The following is a 15535-nucleotide window of genomic DNA, read 5'->3' as shown; positions in this document are numbered from 1 at the left end:
TTCGGACATAAATTATTTTTTAAAAAACAACATGAAATATATTGTGTTGCTGTGTGTCTTCAAGTCGTTTCTGACTTACAGCAACAAACTCTGGCAAACTCTGTGCTAAGGCGACAGCATGTGTGCCCACAAAGAGGGCTCTGACTGCCACCTCTGGCATGCGTACCATAAGTTCGCCATCACTGCTTTGAGGTATCTGCAAGAACTGTAATGAGGTATGAAAATATGTGATTTCTTTTGGTGTTGTCAATATGTATGTGTGTGTCTTCAAATATCCTGTTAACTTATAGGGACACCATGAATTTCAGAGGGTTTTCTTAAGCAAAGAATACTGAGAGGTGATTTTGCCAGTCCCTTTCTCTGAAATATAGCCAACAGCACTTTGTATTGGTTGGTGGTCTCCTAGTCAAGTACTAACCAGGACTGACCCTGCTTAACTTGCAAGATCAGATGGGATGGGATGCCACATCAGAGGTTCGGGTAATACTATGTTTTTTGTTGTCTAGAATCATAATTGAAGGAAATGCTAAATGTCAGTGCCAAAGGTTGTTGAAGATAAAGATATAATTTTATTTTTCCATCCAAGTTCATGCAGCCCCTGAAATCCATCCTGTCCTAAACTATTCCACCCTCTCTTGGGTGTAGACATCCTTTCCTTTGGTTGTATGGACATCACACCCACCCCCGACTCCAGCCTGACAGCTTTGATAAGGCTCTGAAGTTTATAGAAATCACAGTTCCTCCTTTTTTATATACCAACCAGTGCCTGGGCTATGCAAAGGCATGCTGCCAAGTGAAGTCACTCACACTACTTTTAGAGTTTATCTCTGAACAGCATATGTATACTTAGCTTTAGTTAATTTGACAGGCGCCACCCAGGTAAGGACAATCATTAAGGAACTTTCCATGGACACTGCATTTTCCAAACACTCAAACTGTGATTGTTTTGCACCTGAGAAAATGAAATACTTCTTCCAGAGGGCAATGTTGTTCACCACCTGTTGGCCCCAAGGCATACAACTGCTTGACCATGACAGTGGCATTATGATGAATGCTATAACATTTGGTGCTGCAAATTTTATAAAGTTAAAATTTATAAGGAATGAACTAAACAAACACACTTTATTTTTAACTTTGTGAAATACTTATAAATGCCTACTGTTCAACTTTTCTTTTTCTTGAGAACATCTCCCAAAATACAACTCAAATACTCGCAGGTTCTTGTCATACAACAAAACTATGACATCCATTTTTTTCCCAATTCTAACTGTTTCATTTTTGATGAGGGATAATTTTGTTCTCTTTTATTCATGTAAGATTTTGTGAACATGGCTATTCAAAATAATAATAATAATAATAATAATAATAATAATAATAATAATAATAATTTATCTAGAAGACAACCTAGAACAATTAGTAACATCCCTTTAGTGGCATTTCAGAATGTTAGCTAGTTCTAACAACCAGGAAGGGGGCTGGTGACTCTTTCACACTTTACAATTATGGCAATTTAACAGTCATGGCTGTTTATAATTTGGTGAAGCACTAGAGCAGATAATTATGAATTTCTCATGAAACTACAGATTCCAGGAGTCCACAGGATGCAGCCATGTCTGTTAAGTGGTATGAAACTGGTATCATTGCTTAATGTGGCAGAGACACAGATTTTCTTAGGGACTCACAACTGTCTTCCTACAAAGTGGCCTGCAAGCTTTGCACAGTGGGATAGAAAGAGGAGTGAGTTGTGTGTGTGTTTTGGTATTTTCAAATGCAGAACCAAATTTTAGCACTCTTCTTTTATTGCCTTTGTTGTTCTCACTGAGCCCGCTTTCACAGTCTGCACAGACCCTTCGTACCATCTCAAAACAACATGCAGACTCAGCGGACAGTCTCTTCCTCAACCCTTTCTCCTGCATACTTTTAAAAAACATTTTCCTTTGAGGAAGAAATGTGTGTGTTTCAAAAGCTTGCACTGAGAATTTTGTGCCTGTTTTGTTGGTCTAATAATGACATTGACATAGTATATCTTTTGGAATCTACTTTGTGGCCAAGGCCGTTCCCTCTGCATGCATTGCTCTAAATTCTGCTTCAGACATATTTCCAAATGAGTTGCTCCTCGACACTCTTACATGATCCAGTGCTGAGACAATACTAGTGTAGTGTGGTGGGGCGGGCTCCATCTACCCCTCTTTGCTGCTCCTCCAGAAGTAAACCCTTTTAATGCAGAGGCAAGTCTCTTTTCTGGAGCTTGGATAGCTTTTTCCTGTCCAGTCTCACAGCACAGCAGGTGCGCTTTGAGAGTGAAACCACCTTTTGTCATCAGGAAAGATCAGATGCATCACTCACCAAAACCAGGGAGGTCTCTTTTCAGTTTCAAATCAGGAGAACTGTCAAATCTTTCCAATCTCCTCAGGCCACAGTTGGAGGTGGGGTGAATGTGGAAATGTATTTTAATGGTTCCTGGAAAGCCCTCCCCTTGCACTTTGGCAAGACCTTCAGAAAACCCAGCAGGGTCTCAGAGGCCTTGTGGGTAAGAAGAGTTACAAAGCACAAATCCTAAAGCCAACAGGCTTTTGTTTCATATTATCAGAACTGAGTAAGCATTGGAGGGGAAGGAAAGCTGAGCCAAAACCTCTAGATTTTATTTCCATATTCAGACTGCTATACATCTCAGGCACTTTTTAAAAAAATCCTCTGTGATTTCTGATCTTGCAGTACAGGAGTCAAACCATTAATAACTGTCTTTCCCCTGGCAGCCAAAGACTTTGATATTTGGGTGGGCCCTTGGCAACTGAGCTCACTTAGTGGGGAAAGGGCTTTATTGAGTGAGTGGGTGCTGTATTCTCTTTTATCAGTGCAGTTTCAAACTGTATTTTAACTTTTCAGTGGTTTTAATTTAATTGTATCTTATTTAACTATAAGCCACCTCAGTCCCCTTTTGGGGAAGGGGGAGAGGTGGATGGATAGGTTAGATAAGTTGAGATAAATAATACATTATTATATGTATTCATTCATCTTTATAAATATATACAGAAATATATTGAGGGGATAGGTGCTTCAGAAATATATTAACATGACATTATCACATTATGACTTAAGGGTATTGTGTTATGGCTGTGCTGGCTGAAAGCCATTTCAGACATGCTGAAGGTATTTTTGCCATCAAAACCAAGCACTGGAACTAACCCTATCCGGCAGCTTTGTTGTTGTTGTTGTTGTTGTTGTTGTTGCTGTGGGCCTTCAAGTCATTTCCGACTTACGGTACAGCAACTGGAAGGTGAACCTATCATGGGGTTTTCTGAAGCTAAAAGTGTGTGACTAGCCAAAATCACCCAGTGGGTTTCCATGGTCAAGTAGGATTCAAACCATGGTCTCCAGAGTCCAATGCTCAAACCAGTGCTCAAATCATTACGCTATGCTGGTTCTATCACTAGGAGCAGACTAAATCTGGGCAGAAGTTCAGCGACAGTGTACAGAATACAGGAGTGCTGCTCAAAACTGAGATTAACTAAATTTAATCTGAGATCTGGAATTTTACTTACTAAAATTCTAATTGGTTAGTTATAACAGGGGGGTTGGGGGCATACATTGAAAAATAAGGTACTTTATGCTTCATACAATTAATATATTTCCATTGTTTGGTGCAGTAAAATGCAGAGAGAAACTGCTGAAAATACATGTTAGACTCAAATTAAGGATTCTTTCGATGCTGGGTGACTGAATATGCGCAGGTCTTTTTAGTATACCAAACACATGCAACATACATGCCGGAAATACTACTACTGTACAACACAATGAATGCTGAGTATGACACATGTAAGACTTCAGAAGCAGTGAACTTTAGCACACTGGACTCTTTTCTTTCTTGAACCTAAAGAATGGGCAGAACATGCTGTAAGGCTACAGAAGATTTCTGAATGCTGATTCTCATTCTGCCTTGGATCTTGCTATCATGACATTCATTCTCTAAACTGGGGATTGAGAACCCCTGGCCCTCAATGTTGTTAGACTGGAACTCACATCATCCCCAACTGTGTTGGAGGTGAAGTTCAACACCACTTGGAGTTTCCCCTGATCCAAAAGTTTAAGATAGAGGAGTTGGGGTGGGGGGACACAGACAATGTAATGTCATATATTGAGGTCAATACTTGTATAAAAGAAAAGAATTCAGGTACAACAGGAGCACAGGGATATTTAATAGGATTCTTACTTGGTTATAGGAACACTAATCAATTGTATAAATTCCAATTCCATTAAATGAAATGATTTATGCCTGGAATGGAATGAACATATGATTGCAAAAACTAACGTATGCATCTGGAGAAAACACTATCTGTTGTTAGATTATACATTTCTGGGGCACAGCATCATCTGAAAATGCATTTCCTCCAGTGTGTGAGAAAAAGAGGAATACCTCAGTTAAAAAAGTGCCTGCACCACACATGGTTTTCTAGGAGAGCAGCTGGTATGGCATTAATACATATTCAAATTAAAATGGTTAATTTTTTTTTAAATTACAACTTAATCCATTGAATAAATGTTGCAGACTTACTATACTGTATTAAATCCTGTCACTGGAGCAAATAATTTGCAGTTAAAACTGCCTACCTGAACCAAGGGTGAACAAAGTGAAGTCCATGCACCAGCTCTGATTTTCACCACCCCTAGAAACCTTCCTCCAATCCTAAATTGGCATAAATAGTCTTTTCTGAATGGTCAAAACACAGATGTCCTCTGCTTGACAAAGAGTCCTGTTCATACAATTCTTAAAGTTTATACAAAAAATTAGAGTATCTAGTTTTATCTTCTTAAGTTACTGAGACTAAAATGGGTCAACAGCAACTTAAAGAATCATGCATCCTGTTGTGCTACAGAAAGCTAAATGTCCATAAGGGAGACTGAAACCTGCTTTTGCAGTTCTCCCATGTCATGCCCATGCAAAAACTTGTCATTAATAGTAACTTGAGCACTCTCCTGGTCATAACTCTATTCTGCTCCTGAGAAGTGAGCCCACAACTTGATTATAGAGCTTCCCTGGCCACAGCAGCCAGAAACTGATGGGTTTGGTTAGCAGAAGTCGGTCATATTTCACAATTCGAAGGAAACCTCTCACCAGAGGGTGAAATACCACAGGACACAGCAAAGTTGGAACAAATCGCTTATTGTCTGGGCTGGATGGGCCAAACCACACTCATAGCTCCATCACATAAACCAGAAATTAAACTGAAAATCTAAACAGCAGCAGTTGTTTGAAGTAGGAAGAGCACACTCAAAGCAGCTGAAAGCTGCCCTCTTCTGGACTGAAGTAGCATTCTCCTTAAGAGCCAGCGTGGTGTCGTGGCTTGAGTGTTGGGCTATGACTCCTGCTCGGACATGGAAACCCACTGGGTGACCTTAGTTATGTCCTACTCTCTCATCATCAGAGAGGGGTAAAGACAAACCCTCCCTGAACAAATCTTGCCAAGAAAATCCTGTTAGGCTTGTTTTAGGACCACCTTAAGTCGGAAATAACTTGAAGTAACACAACAGCTGTAGCTCCTTCTAGTACATCTCTCATTCTCAGGGATGCTCCCAGAATCATCCGGGACCTGTGCAGTTTATGCACCCTGCGCCCCCCACCCCATGGAAATCACTTTCCTTGTATTATATGAATCTTATGTGCAGTTCATAGGTGACAAATGTACAAGTGGGTATTATATAGTGTGTACATTCAACAATATAGACAAGAGCATTTGGAATATAATGATGAACTGCATAGAAGATTTGGTTTCTCACACTGAGATCCCTTCCGCGTAGAGAGTGCATTATGAAATAAAGAATAATAAAATAATGTGAAAATTTATTCATCTTTCCCAGACTGAAATCACTTACAGGACACAGACATTAGTGTTGGTTCCATATTAGCCTGCATTTGCCATCATAGCACATAATTGGCCCTGAACATCCTACAGTCAGGTAGCACCAACTGGTCTGGTTAGATTCAAGATACTAAACTGCTACCCTTGCTTCATTTATTGGAACACCTGTGAGCCAAGAAGGTACTGTTTGGAGAGAATACAGAGAAACAGATAGGGGTCAAGCAAGACTGCGTTCTATCAGCACATCTCTTCAACTTGTGTGCTGAAAATAAAATATTATATGCAAAGCAACATTAGACTTGGAGGAAGAAGGTGTGAAAATTAGAGGAAGGAACATCAACAGTTTAAGATATGCAGATGACATCATATTACAAGCAGGAAATAGCAAAGACTTGGAATGATTACTGAAGAAAGTCAAAGAAGAAAGTGCAAAGAGACGTTTACAGCTGAATATTAAGAAAACAAAAAGAATGACCAATGATGATTTACAATGAGCTCACAGTACTGGTAAACTAGTCATCTGTAGATTGGCCCTCCTGCAGATTAGCCCATCCCATATTAGCCTACATCAGCCAGGGCCAACTGCAAACCAGATGATGAAGACACTGAAATAGTTCAAGATGTTACATACTTTAGCTCAGTCATTATTTGTAAAGGAGATTGCAGCCAACGGATCAGAAGACTAGGGCTTGGAAAGGCAGCTATGAAAGAACTAGACAAGGTCTTGAAGTGCAAAGATCTTTCAATGAATACTAAAATTAGGATCGTCCATGCTATTGTATTCCCCATCACTATGTATGGATGTGAAAGCTAGACAATGAAGAAAGCTGATACAGATTGAGACTCTCTTATCTGAAATGTTTGGAACTAGAATTGTTTTAGATTTAGGAGTTTTTTTTGCATTTTGGAATATTTGCATATACATAATCTTGGTGATGGGACCCAAACTGAAATTCATTTATGTTTCATATACATCTTATACACATAACCTGAAGGCAATTTTATACACAATGTTTTAAAATAATTTTGTGCATGAAACAGTTTGTGTCCACTGAACGGTCAGAAAACAAAGGTGTCACTATCTCAGCCATCCATGTTGATAATTTTGGATTTTGGAATATTTTGCATTTTGGATAAGGGAGACTCAGCATGTAGAGGAAAATCAACTCATTTGAGACATGGTACTGGAAAAGAGTTATGTGGATATTGTGGACTGCTAAAAAGAAAAATAAGTAGGTCTTAGAATTAATCAGGCCTAAAATCTGATTAATGACTAAATTGGGGCTGTAATACTCAGGTCATATTGTGTGAAAACATGAATCACTAGAAAATACAGTAATAACAGGGAAGGTAGAAGGCATCAGGAAAAGAGACAGACACAATACGGGTGTATTGACCATAATCAAGGAAATCACAGCTGAGTCTGCAAGACCTGAATCACTATTGAGGATAGGATGCCTTATTCATAGGGTTGCCATAAGTCAGAACTGTTTTGAAGACAGTTAGCACACATACATTGATTGTCATCACTAGCATACATGAATCTCCAGCTCCTTCCTCACTTCATAATTCTCACCTTTGTTAAATCCATCTACAATGCCATCTTGGGTACATTAATATGTTGAACATCACTAATAGTTTGTTTTTACCATTACCTAAGCAAATCTAAATTATATTCTGACAGTGAAATTTTTTGCAGTTAACTATGAAGGATATTTGTCCATATATTATGATGCCAAGCAGTAACTGTAGGTATTATAGTTATACAAGTAGATTAAGTTAATGCAATTATTCCACAAAACAAGATTAATGGTACATCTGTTAGAACACAGAGTAAGACTGCTTTATATGCCAACCACCAATAGTTGAACTGACTGTATGCCTAATATTTATATCCTGCTTTTTTCCAATATGGAACCCAAGACAGCTCACACTAAACTTTTCCAGAACAGCAACCATGTTCATTTGTTGCAGCAAGATAAAGAAGGTCTAAGATTAACCAATTAGCATGTAATCAAGTGGACCCTATATAAAAAAAATGTACTGTTATACTTTTTTTTTTTTGTCTTTACTATCTGCCTATTGTTTGATTTTACAGGCAAGTTTGTACTGATATATCTATGAACAGTTTTGCCTAATGTGTAATTTTATTTTGGTTAGTGAAACTCAGGATTTGCAGAACTCAAGCAACTGCAGATTAGCAGCCTCGGTAAGCAAATGCTCTCTCCCATTACTAAACAGTTACCTAGCCTATACTGTATTTAGTCATTGGTTCTATATAACTGTTCACCAAACACTAACCGAGTCCACAAAATAGTCACTCCAGACAGAGGTATGTGGGTGCTTTTCTTTGGAATTCTGGAGTATTCCACTTTGCAGCTTCTTATACAATGGCAGCAAAATTGTTTAAAACTTGGTTAGTAAGGGGATGAGCTTAATATTGCATATACTGTAAGAGAGGGAAGCTATTGCCAGCTTCTCTATTTACAAACTGGTTTCTAAACACAACTCAGCTTAAGCTCTGAAAACATTCAGGATTCAATTTTCATCATTAGAAAATTAGTTCAGCTCTTAAATAGATTTGCATTGCTCTTAGCCTAGACACACAAATCAAGGATACTGGATTTTCAGAAAAATAAGGTTAAACCTTTAGTCAGATTAGCAAGGTTGCCTGAGGTGGCTTACTTGGAAGAGCTGTACAAGAAAGGCAGAGATTTATTTTGATTTAGACCCAGTATGGCATACTGTCATATTACAGTCTGAATGTCAAAAAAAGCAGGATGTTCTGGGACTTACAAATAATTTTATTGAAATTTAACAAAATTCAACAAATGCACTTCAAGGCAGAGGAAACAAACCATAAATATTATACATATTTGTTTCGGACTTATGCTACAAGAACAGGAAGTGTAGTGCTAGTGGGTTCAGGTCTTCTACACAACCATATTTGCACAGAAGAATCATAAAAAAAGGAAATATAACTTTTTGTTTTTTTCAACAATTGTGATAATATATATATATGTATATTATTTACACAAGCTTTCACATTATCAGCATTGTCCTGTATAAAGCCAGTCTCCACAAGCCCTCTCCCTGACAACAGGTGCTGCTCTGCAAAGGAGCAGGGCTGCCAGAAAGTGCAGTGATACAAACAGCATCAAAGGGATCGTAGAATCCAGCAGTCTAATGGCACAGCTGCAGTCCCAGTGGGCAAGCCAGCCTTTGAGAGAATTGGCCTGAGAGCAGCTGCTGGTTAGCTCCAGGGAGTCTGCCACCTCTTAGGAGATTTTAAGCCAAACAGAAATGAAGCTTCTGCTGGGCAGAGACTCCATTTACACCCCAGTTCCCAGCCGAATGTGCCAAAGCATGGGAAGTGGTGAGCCAACATCACATAGTATTTTTTTGATCACACACTATCTGCTTGGTCAGAAAGAAGGCAGCCAAGGGGGGAAAACATAAATCAATTCTTTTAAGAGATGTAGATAAGGGGGAAGGGCATTAGTAGTGAGCCTTTCAGCCTCAGAATACTTCATGACTCCAGTCTCAGGCAAAAAGGAGTGTAGAATATCTACATCACTTCACATAAAGAAACTGCTTCTTCTCAACTAGCTATGGAGCAAGCGCACTGAACTGCAGTTTCTGCCCTTTTCAGCTATACTGCTCAAGAATAAGCAAGTTTCAGTGCCCTTGATTTGAGATCGCAACTCACTGTGCAACACAATACTCCGTCTGCCAAGGAGAGTTGTAAACATACCTCTATCCCGGGCATGCTCTTGTTTCATGGCAGTGAAAATTTCCTTTCCTGCTAAAGGATAATGATGTCAGTTGACCAGCAGCAGCATCTAGCTGAAGCTAAACCAAATGGTAAGTTTCAGTGCATGGGGAGTGGGTGCGTGGAAGTATAACAGATGCCCTATATCTGCAGGTGATATAAGTCTCCATTTATAAGTGTCATTCCAGAATTTCAGATTCATAGCAAAGCTTTTGCATAGCAAAGCAGTCGAACCTCAGGGCCAGCCATGTTTGCTGCACAGTAAAGATAAGACCTAGAAACGAGAACCACAGTCTGACATGGGGAAGATGACAGCCAGTGACTACAAAAGCCTCTGTCAGCATTGTTACATAGGTTCCACACTCTTACTTGTCTGGTTTAGAATGCCTAAATATGACTTCCTTGCAGGTCCAGATTTATTGATGCTTCTGGTTGAATTCTGTACCAGTTGATTAAATTAAATGTTGAGGTAGCAAATGCCTGAAGTGCTCAGAAAGGCAATGACATGCTCTGGCAAACAAAATATGTATGATGTGCAATGAGCAAACTTCCTACAGTTAAAGCCAACCACAATCCAGTTTTAAAGCTCTATACAAATTCTGAAGGGTTGGTAGAAAAGACAGGGAGGCAGGCAAAGGTCTCCTTGTTGTACACTGCATATGAAATTCTCTTCAAATTATATGAGTGACATGACAGGATTTTGCCTGTTTGGGTCTTATGGGCATGTAGTTCTAAAGAAAGAAAACAGGGGAGAAGAGGCAGGCATACCACTCTGGTACTCTGTGGCTCTATTATCCAAAAGTTACATATATGCCCCTGGAGGGAAAGGAGCATGGTTTTTCAATTCACCTTCAAATTGTGCTACATTATCCCACACTAGACAATACCCAACCCAATCCAAGCAATGACAGAGGCTGCAACGGAAGATAAAAGAACTCCATGACTATGTGCAGAGAGTGTGTGACAGCCAAAGGTGTCAAGAACAGGCTGGCAACCATCTTGATCAAAGCAACACCATTTTCTTACTGTTGACAATGTAACCAAAAGAAATAAGTGTTGCCTATACCTAGATCAGAAGATTAAAAAAACCTATCCTGCACTCTCATACATCAACAGGATGTAGATCACCAGAGGGAGTATAACTTAGAAACAAAACCACCGCTGTACAAATGTCTTCCATGAACTGGCCTGCTAAATAAATCTTAACAGAAAAATTACATTGCTCAGATATTGCTGCTGCTAACTGCCTCTTCTGATCTGCCACAGCATGGGTGCTAGTCAGTGGAATTTTCTGACTGGTAAAACTGAAAAAGATATAGCCTGTGATGAAAAAAGTGCAAGTCCCTAGGGAGATGTGACAAAGAGAACAAGGTCTCCATAGAGCAGCCTGTTTTAGCAGAGACCTCAAGTTTCAATCTGGTTTGGAAAGCTTAAGCTTGCCTCTTAAGTGCAGCACTGGATGTTACCACTCCTTGCTCCTCTCAAGAAGCATTAGGTATTCAGCCATGTTTTAGAAGGAGGTAGGGAGAAGCTTAAAAACTTGCTGCTCACCTTTATTCATCTACAGCACATAAACAGAAACTTCAGTGTCAACTTTTGCAGACGTTGACTAAGGTGTTCAACAAACAGCATATCTGGTCAGGAAAAGATGAAGTTTGGTTCTCTATGGTCTCAAGACACTTAAATCTGCTGACAACTAAATGTCAATTAACACCCACCAGAAGGATGTTGCTGGACTCAATGAGGGAAATTTTGAGCAGGTTCCTAAGTGAAGCAAGACATTTCATCTGACAAAGGTCCTATCTACACACATCCCAAGCCAATGCTATTCCTGGTTGCTCTCCAACTTGAAGACTGCAGCGGGTATTACTTCCTCCTAGTAGAGATGCTTCAAAGTGAAATGTTTAACTGTGCTCCAGATCCATCACTCTGTAGGGACATGTGGCCACACAGGATGGTTTACACGAGGTACAGTAAAACTGGGCAAGTAAGGTGCATTAAGAGCACACTGTGACTGTTCATACTTCCCCCATGGTTCAGACCTCACAGATGATAACGGGGAAGTCCACATGAATCCGAGGATGCTCCAATTTCACTATGCCCTGTAATGAGAAAGATGCAACATGGGTGAGATACTGATACATTGGTATGCTCTCCAGATCAGGCTACAAATTCTCTCTGAGTGACACCAAACAGTGACATGCAATGCTGACTCTGTTGATACAGCTACCTGCTTAACCCCAACAGCTGTAGAGCCTACAAAAGCAATGGGACTCTCAAGATTATTATGAGAATGAGAACCTAGAAACTAGACATTTTTATGTAGAAAAATGATTGGAGAATAAGATGGTATGACCAACTTGCCTTCCAGACAACTTTTGTTCAGAATATAACAACAGAGATCAAAGAAGCTGTGAGGGCAAGAACTCTGATTTGGATCAGAAACATGGCACAGGGAAAGGGGTCAAATTTGCATCAAGTGTCCCTATCAGAAATCCCCTCCCCTACTATTTGATGTAAAGGTTTACCCTGCTAAGCAAATAGCAATTAGTGGTTAAAAGATTTGGTCTGGAAAACAGTAATTAATCTCATTTTTTCGATTCCCCAACCCTAATTTAATCCAATTCAGTCCCCATTTTCAACAGCTGATTGTTGTTTTCAAAAACTGCAGGGCACCCAACCACAATCTTCACATCACATACTCTGACCCAGTCAGGGATGCAGCCATGAAAGAGCAAAATGAGAGCTCTGCCCCCAAATAAGCATTTTGCCTTAAGCATTCAGAAATAGTTTAAACACCCAAAGAAAAGGAGCAGGCAAAGGTACCAAGGGAATGTGGACACAGCAAAACAGCAGAGTTCTAGATGTGAACCATTATCAATGTCTCATCCTCCACTAGAAACCTGAGAACTGAAGAAACTGCCTCCTTCACAGCCCAAGCCCAGTGATCTTCATCAAGATTATGCCTGGAATTTTGCTGCCACATTAACACAGGCCTAGGTAGTCACAGCAAAAGGAAGAAAGCTGGAAGTGCAGAAGACATGACGCAATGTTCTGGAGACACAGGCTTCTCAGACCCAGAAGATTTTGCCTGCCTCACCTCATCACCACTGTGTGACCCTGGGAAAAGTGCAATTGTTGACAAAATGCAACAACATTCTAGCCTTTGTTTCTCCACCAATGGGGGACAGAGAGGAAGAATAATGCTATTAGAAGTGGCATCACTAGAGAGTGGAAGAGGTTTTAGCCCTGCCTTCCTTTTGCCCACTTCCCTGCTGGCCACAATTTAGGGATCAACATAACTTTTTAACATATGTTTTATGTTTTTAATTCCACACTGTTTAATTGTCCTTTAAGGGGGGTGGGTTGAGGGTCGGACTGTATATTTTAACTTTGTAAGCTGCCCCGACTGCTTTTTGTAGAGAGGTGGGATATAAATAATAATAATTATTATTATTATTATTATTATTATTATTATTATTATTATTATTTCACAATAATTATATCCCATAAAAACATTAACAGCCAGAATACCAAACTGGATACAATTCAGTGCTTTTATTGAGAAAAATAAATGCAAGGGCAAGAAGATCTTTAAGACTTTGATATCCAACATTGTCAAAGAACTAAGTAAAAAAGGACAACATAATCTTTTATGAGGCTTGCTTGCAGAAACTGTACCAAGAGAGGGGATTCATAGTTCTTGAGAGAAAGGTTATTTTGACACAGACACAATGGCTACAAGTATCACTGGATGGTGAGTCAGGCCTGTAATTTCAATGAACCTTTTACACCTAGCCACAGTGTTACCTGGCACACTAACTGTAGACCATTGGCGGGGGGAGGACAGTCCGTACTGTATGCCAGCAGACAACATGGACAGAACAGCCTCTTGTTAAGGCAAAGCTAAACCAGGTTATGACACCAGGGCAAAAGGTAGCACTAAGACACTGTAGGACATAGGGCAGAATTAGGTCACTCATTACACTGAACGTGTTAAGCGCATGTCTGCTATGCTAAGACCTTTGCTAAGGTCTCTGCTAACATCTAGTCCCATGCCATTTGTTTTCTCTATCCTTAGCTTTGAAACTTTTCATCTCATGAAAAGGTGTCAGAAAAAATCAATATAGGGATACAGAATAGATAATAAATAAGAATAAATAAATAAACATCATGTTCACTGCAATCCAGATCCAGCTTGATGCATCCAACCAGTGCCAACTATTATTTACTGAGGCAGCCATTGTAACTGGATTCAGTTTAATACCAATTTGCTCCAATAAATCATAGAATCATAGAACTGGAAGAGACCGCAAGGGCCATCCAGTCTAACCCCCTGCCATGCAGGAAATCTAATGTTATAGCCAGTTCTTACAAATAATAATAATAATAATAATAATAATAATAATAATAATAAATTTTATTTTTATCCTGCTTTTCTGCGATGATCAAAGCGGCATATAGATTAAAATTCCAACATAAAATACATACATGTCAATATAAGTAATTAAAATATCATATTAAAAACTATTACACAGCCAGCTAAGTTGAAGATCCAAAAAACATTGCAAAAGTCAGTGCAAGTGGGGGGAAAGGGCATAATATCGCATCTCATGGGGGGAAAGCTTGGTGAAATTGTATTAAAATGTCTGTCCTACACTAGATATTCAATTCAGCATCTTCCAAGAACACCAAATTCTGCAAAACTATACCCATTGTTACTGCATTTTTTTTTATCCATTACAATGTCCCAAATTCTCCTCCTTTTGTTTACACTGTCACATTCATTGTTGCATTTTGCAATATTTTTAACTGGGGCAGAGTTTAATTAGCCTCTCTAGACCCACAATTCATGCCTGAGAAGGGTTACTTTTTAACTTTCTTGTCATTCTCCTATTGAACTGTGTTCAAAGTCAAGCTACCCATGGTTTGAATGTGGGCTGGGATATAAAAAATCTACTTTAGGCATCCCAGTGAAATTTCTTAAGTTTCCTCTTTTGACCTGAACCCCTCAAACCTCTCTTGGGAGCACTAAAACCGTTGCCTTTGTGAGGGAGCCTGCAAGACCAACACACCAAGTGTGGGAGTGGTGTAGTGAGAGTCTATAGAGTGGAGCGGTGTGATTTGAGCATTGCACTATGACTCTGGAGACCAGGGTACGAATTCTGGCTCAGTCATGTAAACCCAATGGGCAAGTGACACTCTCTCAGCCTCAGAGAATGGCAATGGCAACCCTCCTCTGAACAAATCTTGTACGAAAACCCTGTGACAGGTTCACCTTAAGGCTGCATAAGTCAGAAACAACTTGAAGACACACAACACCTATTAGGGAGTCTTTTTGTATATTTCTAATGCTTTCTTATCTCAAGGCCATGAAACTGCCCCCACAAGGAGGCTTGCAGCTACTTATCATTAGAATTATAGTGTCTAGATCAAGGGAAGTAATAGTGCTCTATCCTGCTTTGGTCAGGCCCCACCTGGAATACTGTGTCCAGTTCTGGGCACCACAATTCAAAAAGGACATTGAGAAACTGGAGCATGTCCAAAGGAGGGCGGCTAAAATGGTGAAGAGTCTGGAAACCACGCCTTATGAAAAATGACTTAGGGAGCTGGAGATGTTTAACCTGGAGAAGATTAAAAGTTGATATGATAGCCATGTTTAAATATTTGAAGGGATGTCATATTGAGGAGGGAGCAAGCTTGTTTTCTGCTGCTCCAGAGAACAGGGCCCAGAACAATGGATGCAAGCTACAGGAAAAGAGATTCCACCTCAACATTAGGAGGAACTTCCTGACAGTAAGGGCTGTTCGACAGTGGAACACACTCCCTTGGAGTGTAGTGGAGTCTCCTTCCTTGGAGGTCTTTAAACAGAGGCTGGATGGCCACCTGTTGGGTATGCTTTGAT

At 39.7% G+C, this 15535-nt stretch overlaps 1 protein-coding gene across 3 annotated transcripts in view; it reads right to left on the bottom strand.

Moving 5' to 3' along the window:
* The window catches only part of TUSC2 (tumor suppressor 2, mitochondrial calcium regulator), a 51808-nt gene that overhangs the window by 30426 nt on the left and 5847 nt on the right, over positions 1-15535 (bottom strand). For 2 of the 3 annotated variants that reach the window (XR_016281312.1, XR_016281313.1), the window contains exon 3: positions 11182-11732. Coding sequence is in view for 1 of the 3 variants with exons in the window: in XM_089525468.1 (XP_089381594.1) it covers positions 11667-11732 (66 nt within the window). In the remaining 2 variants the exon portion in view is untranslated. Of the gene's footprint in view, positions 1-8641; positions 11733-15535 lie in introns of those variants that run through there. The other variant, XM_089525468.1, reaches the window with a different exon arrangement.

The sequence above is a fragment of the Sceloporus occidentalis genome, unplaced genomic scaffold (assembly GCF_023333645.1).
Source record: "Sceloporus occidentalis isolate IW3139 unplaced genomic scaffold, rSceOcc1.0.p SCAF_1, whole genome shotgun sequence".
NCBI classification, from domain to species: domain Eukaryota; kingdom Metazoa; phylum Chordata; class Lepidosauria; order Squamata; family Phrynosomatidae; genus Sceloporus; species Sceloporus occidentalis.
Note: the sequence above shows the minus strand (reverse complement) of the source record. Positions and strands in the feature narration are given on the sequence as shown.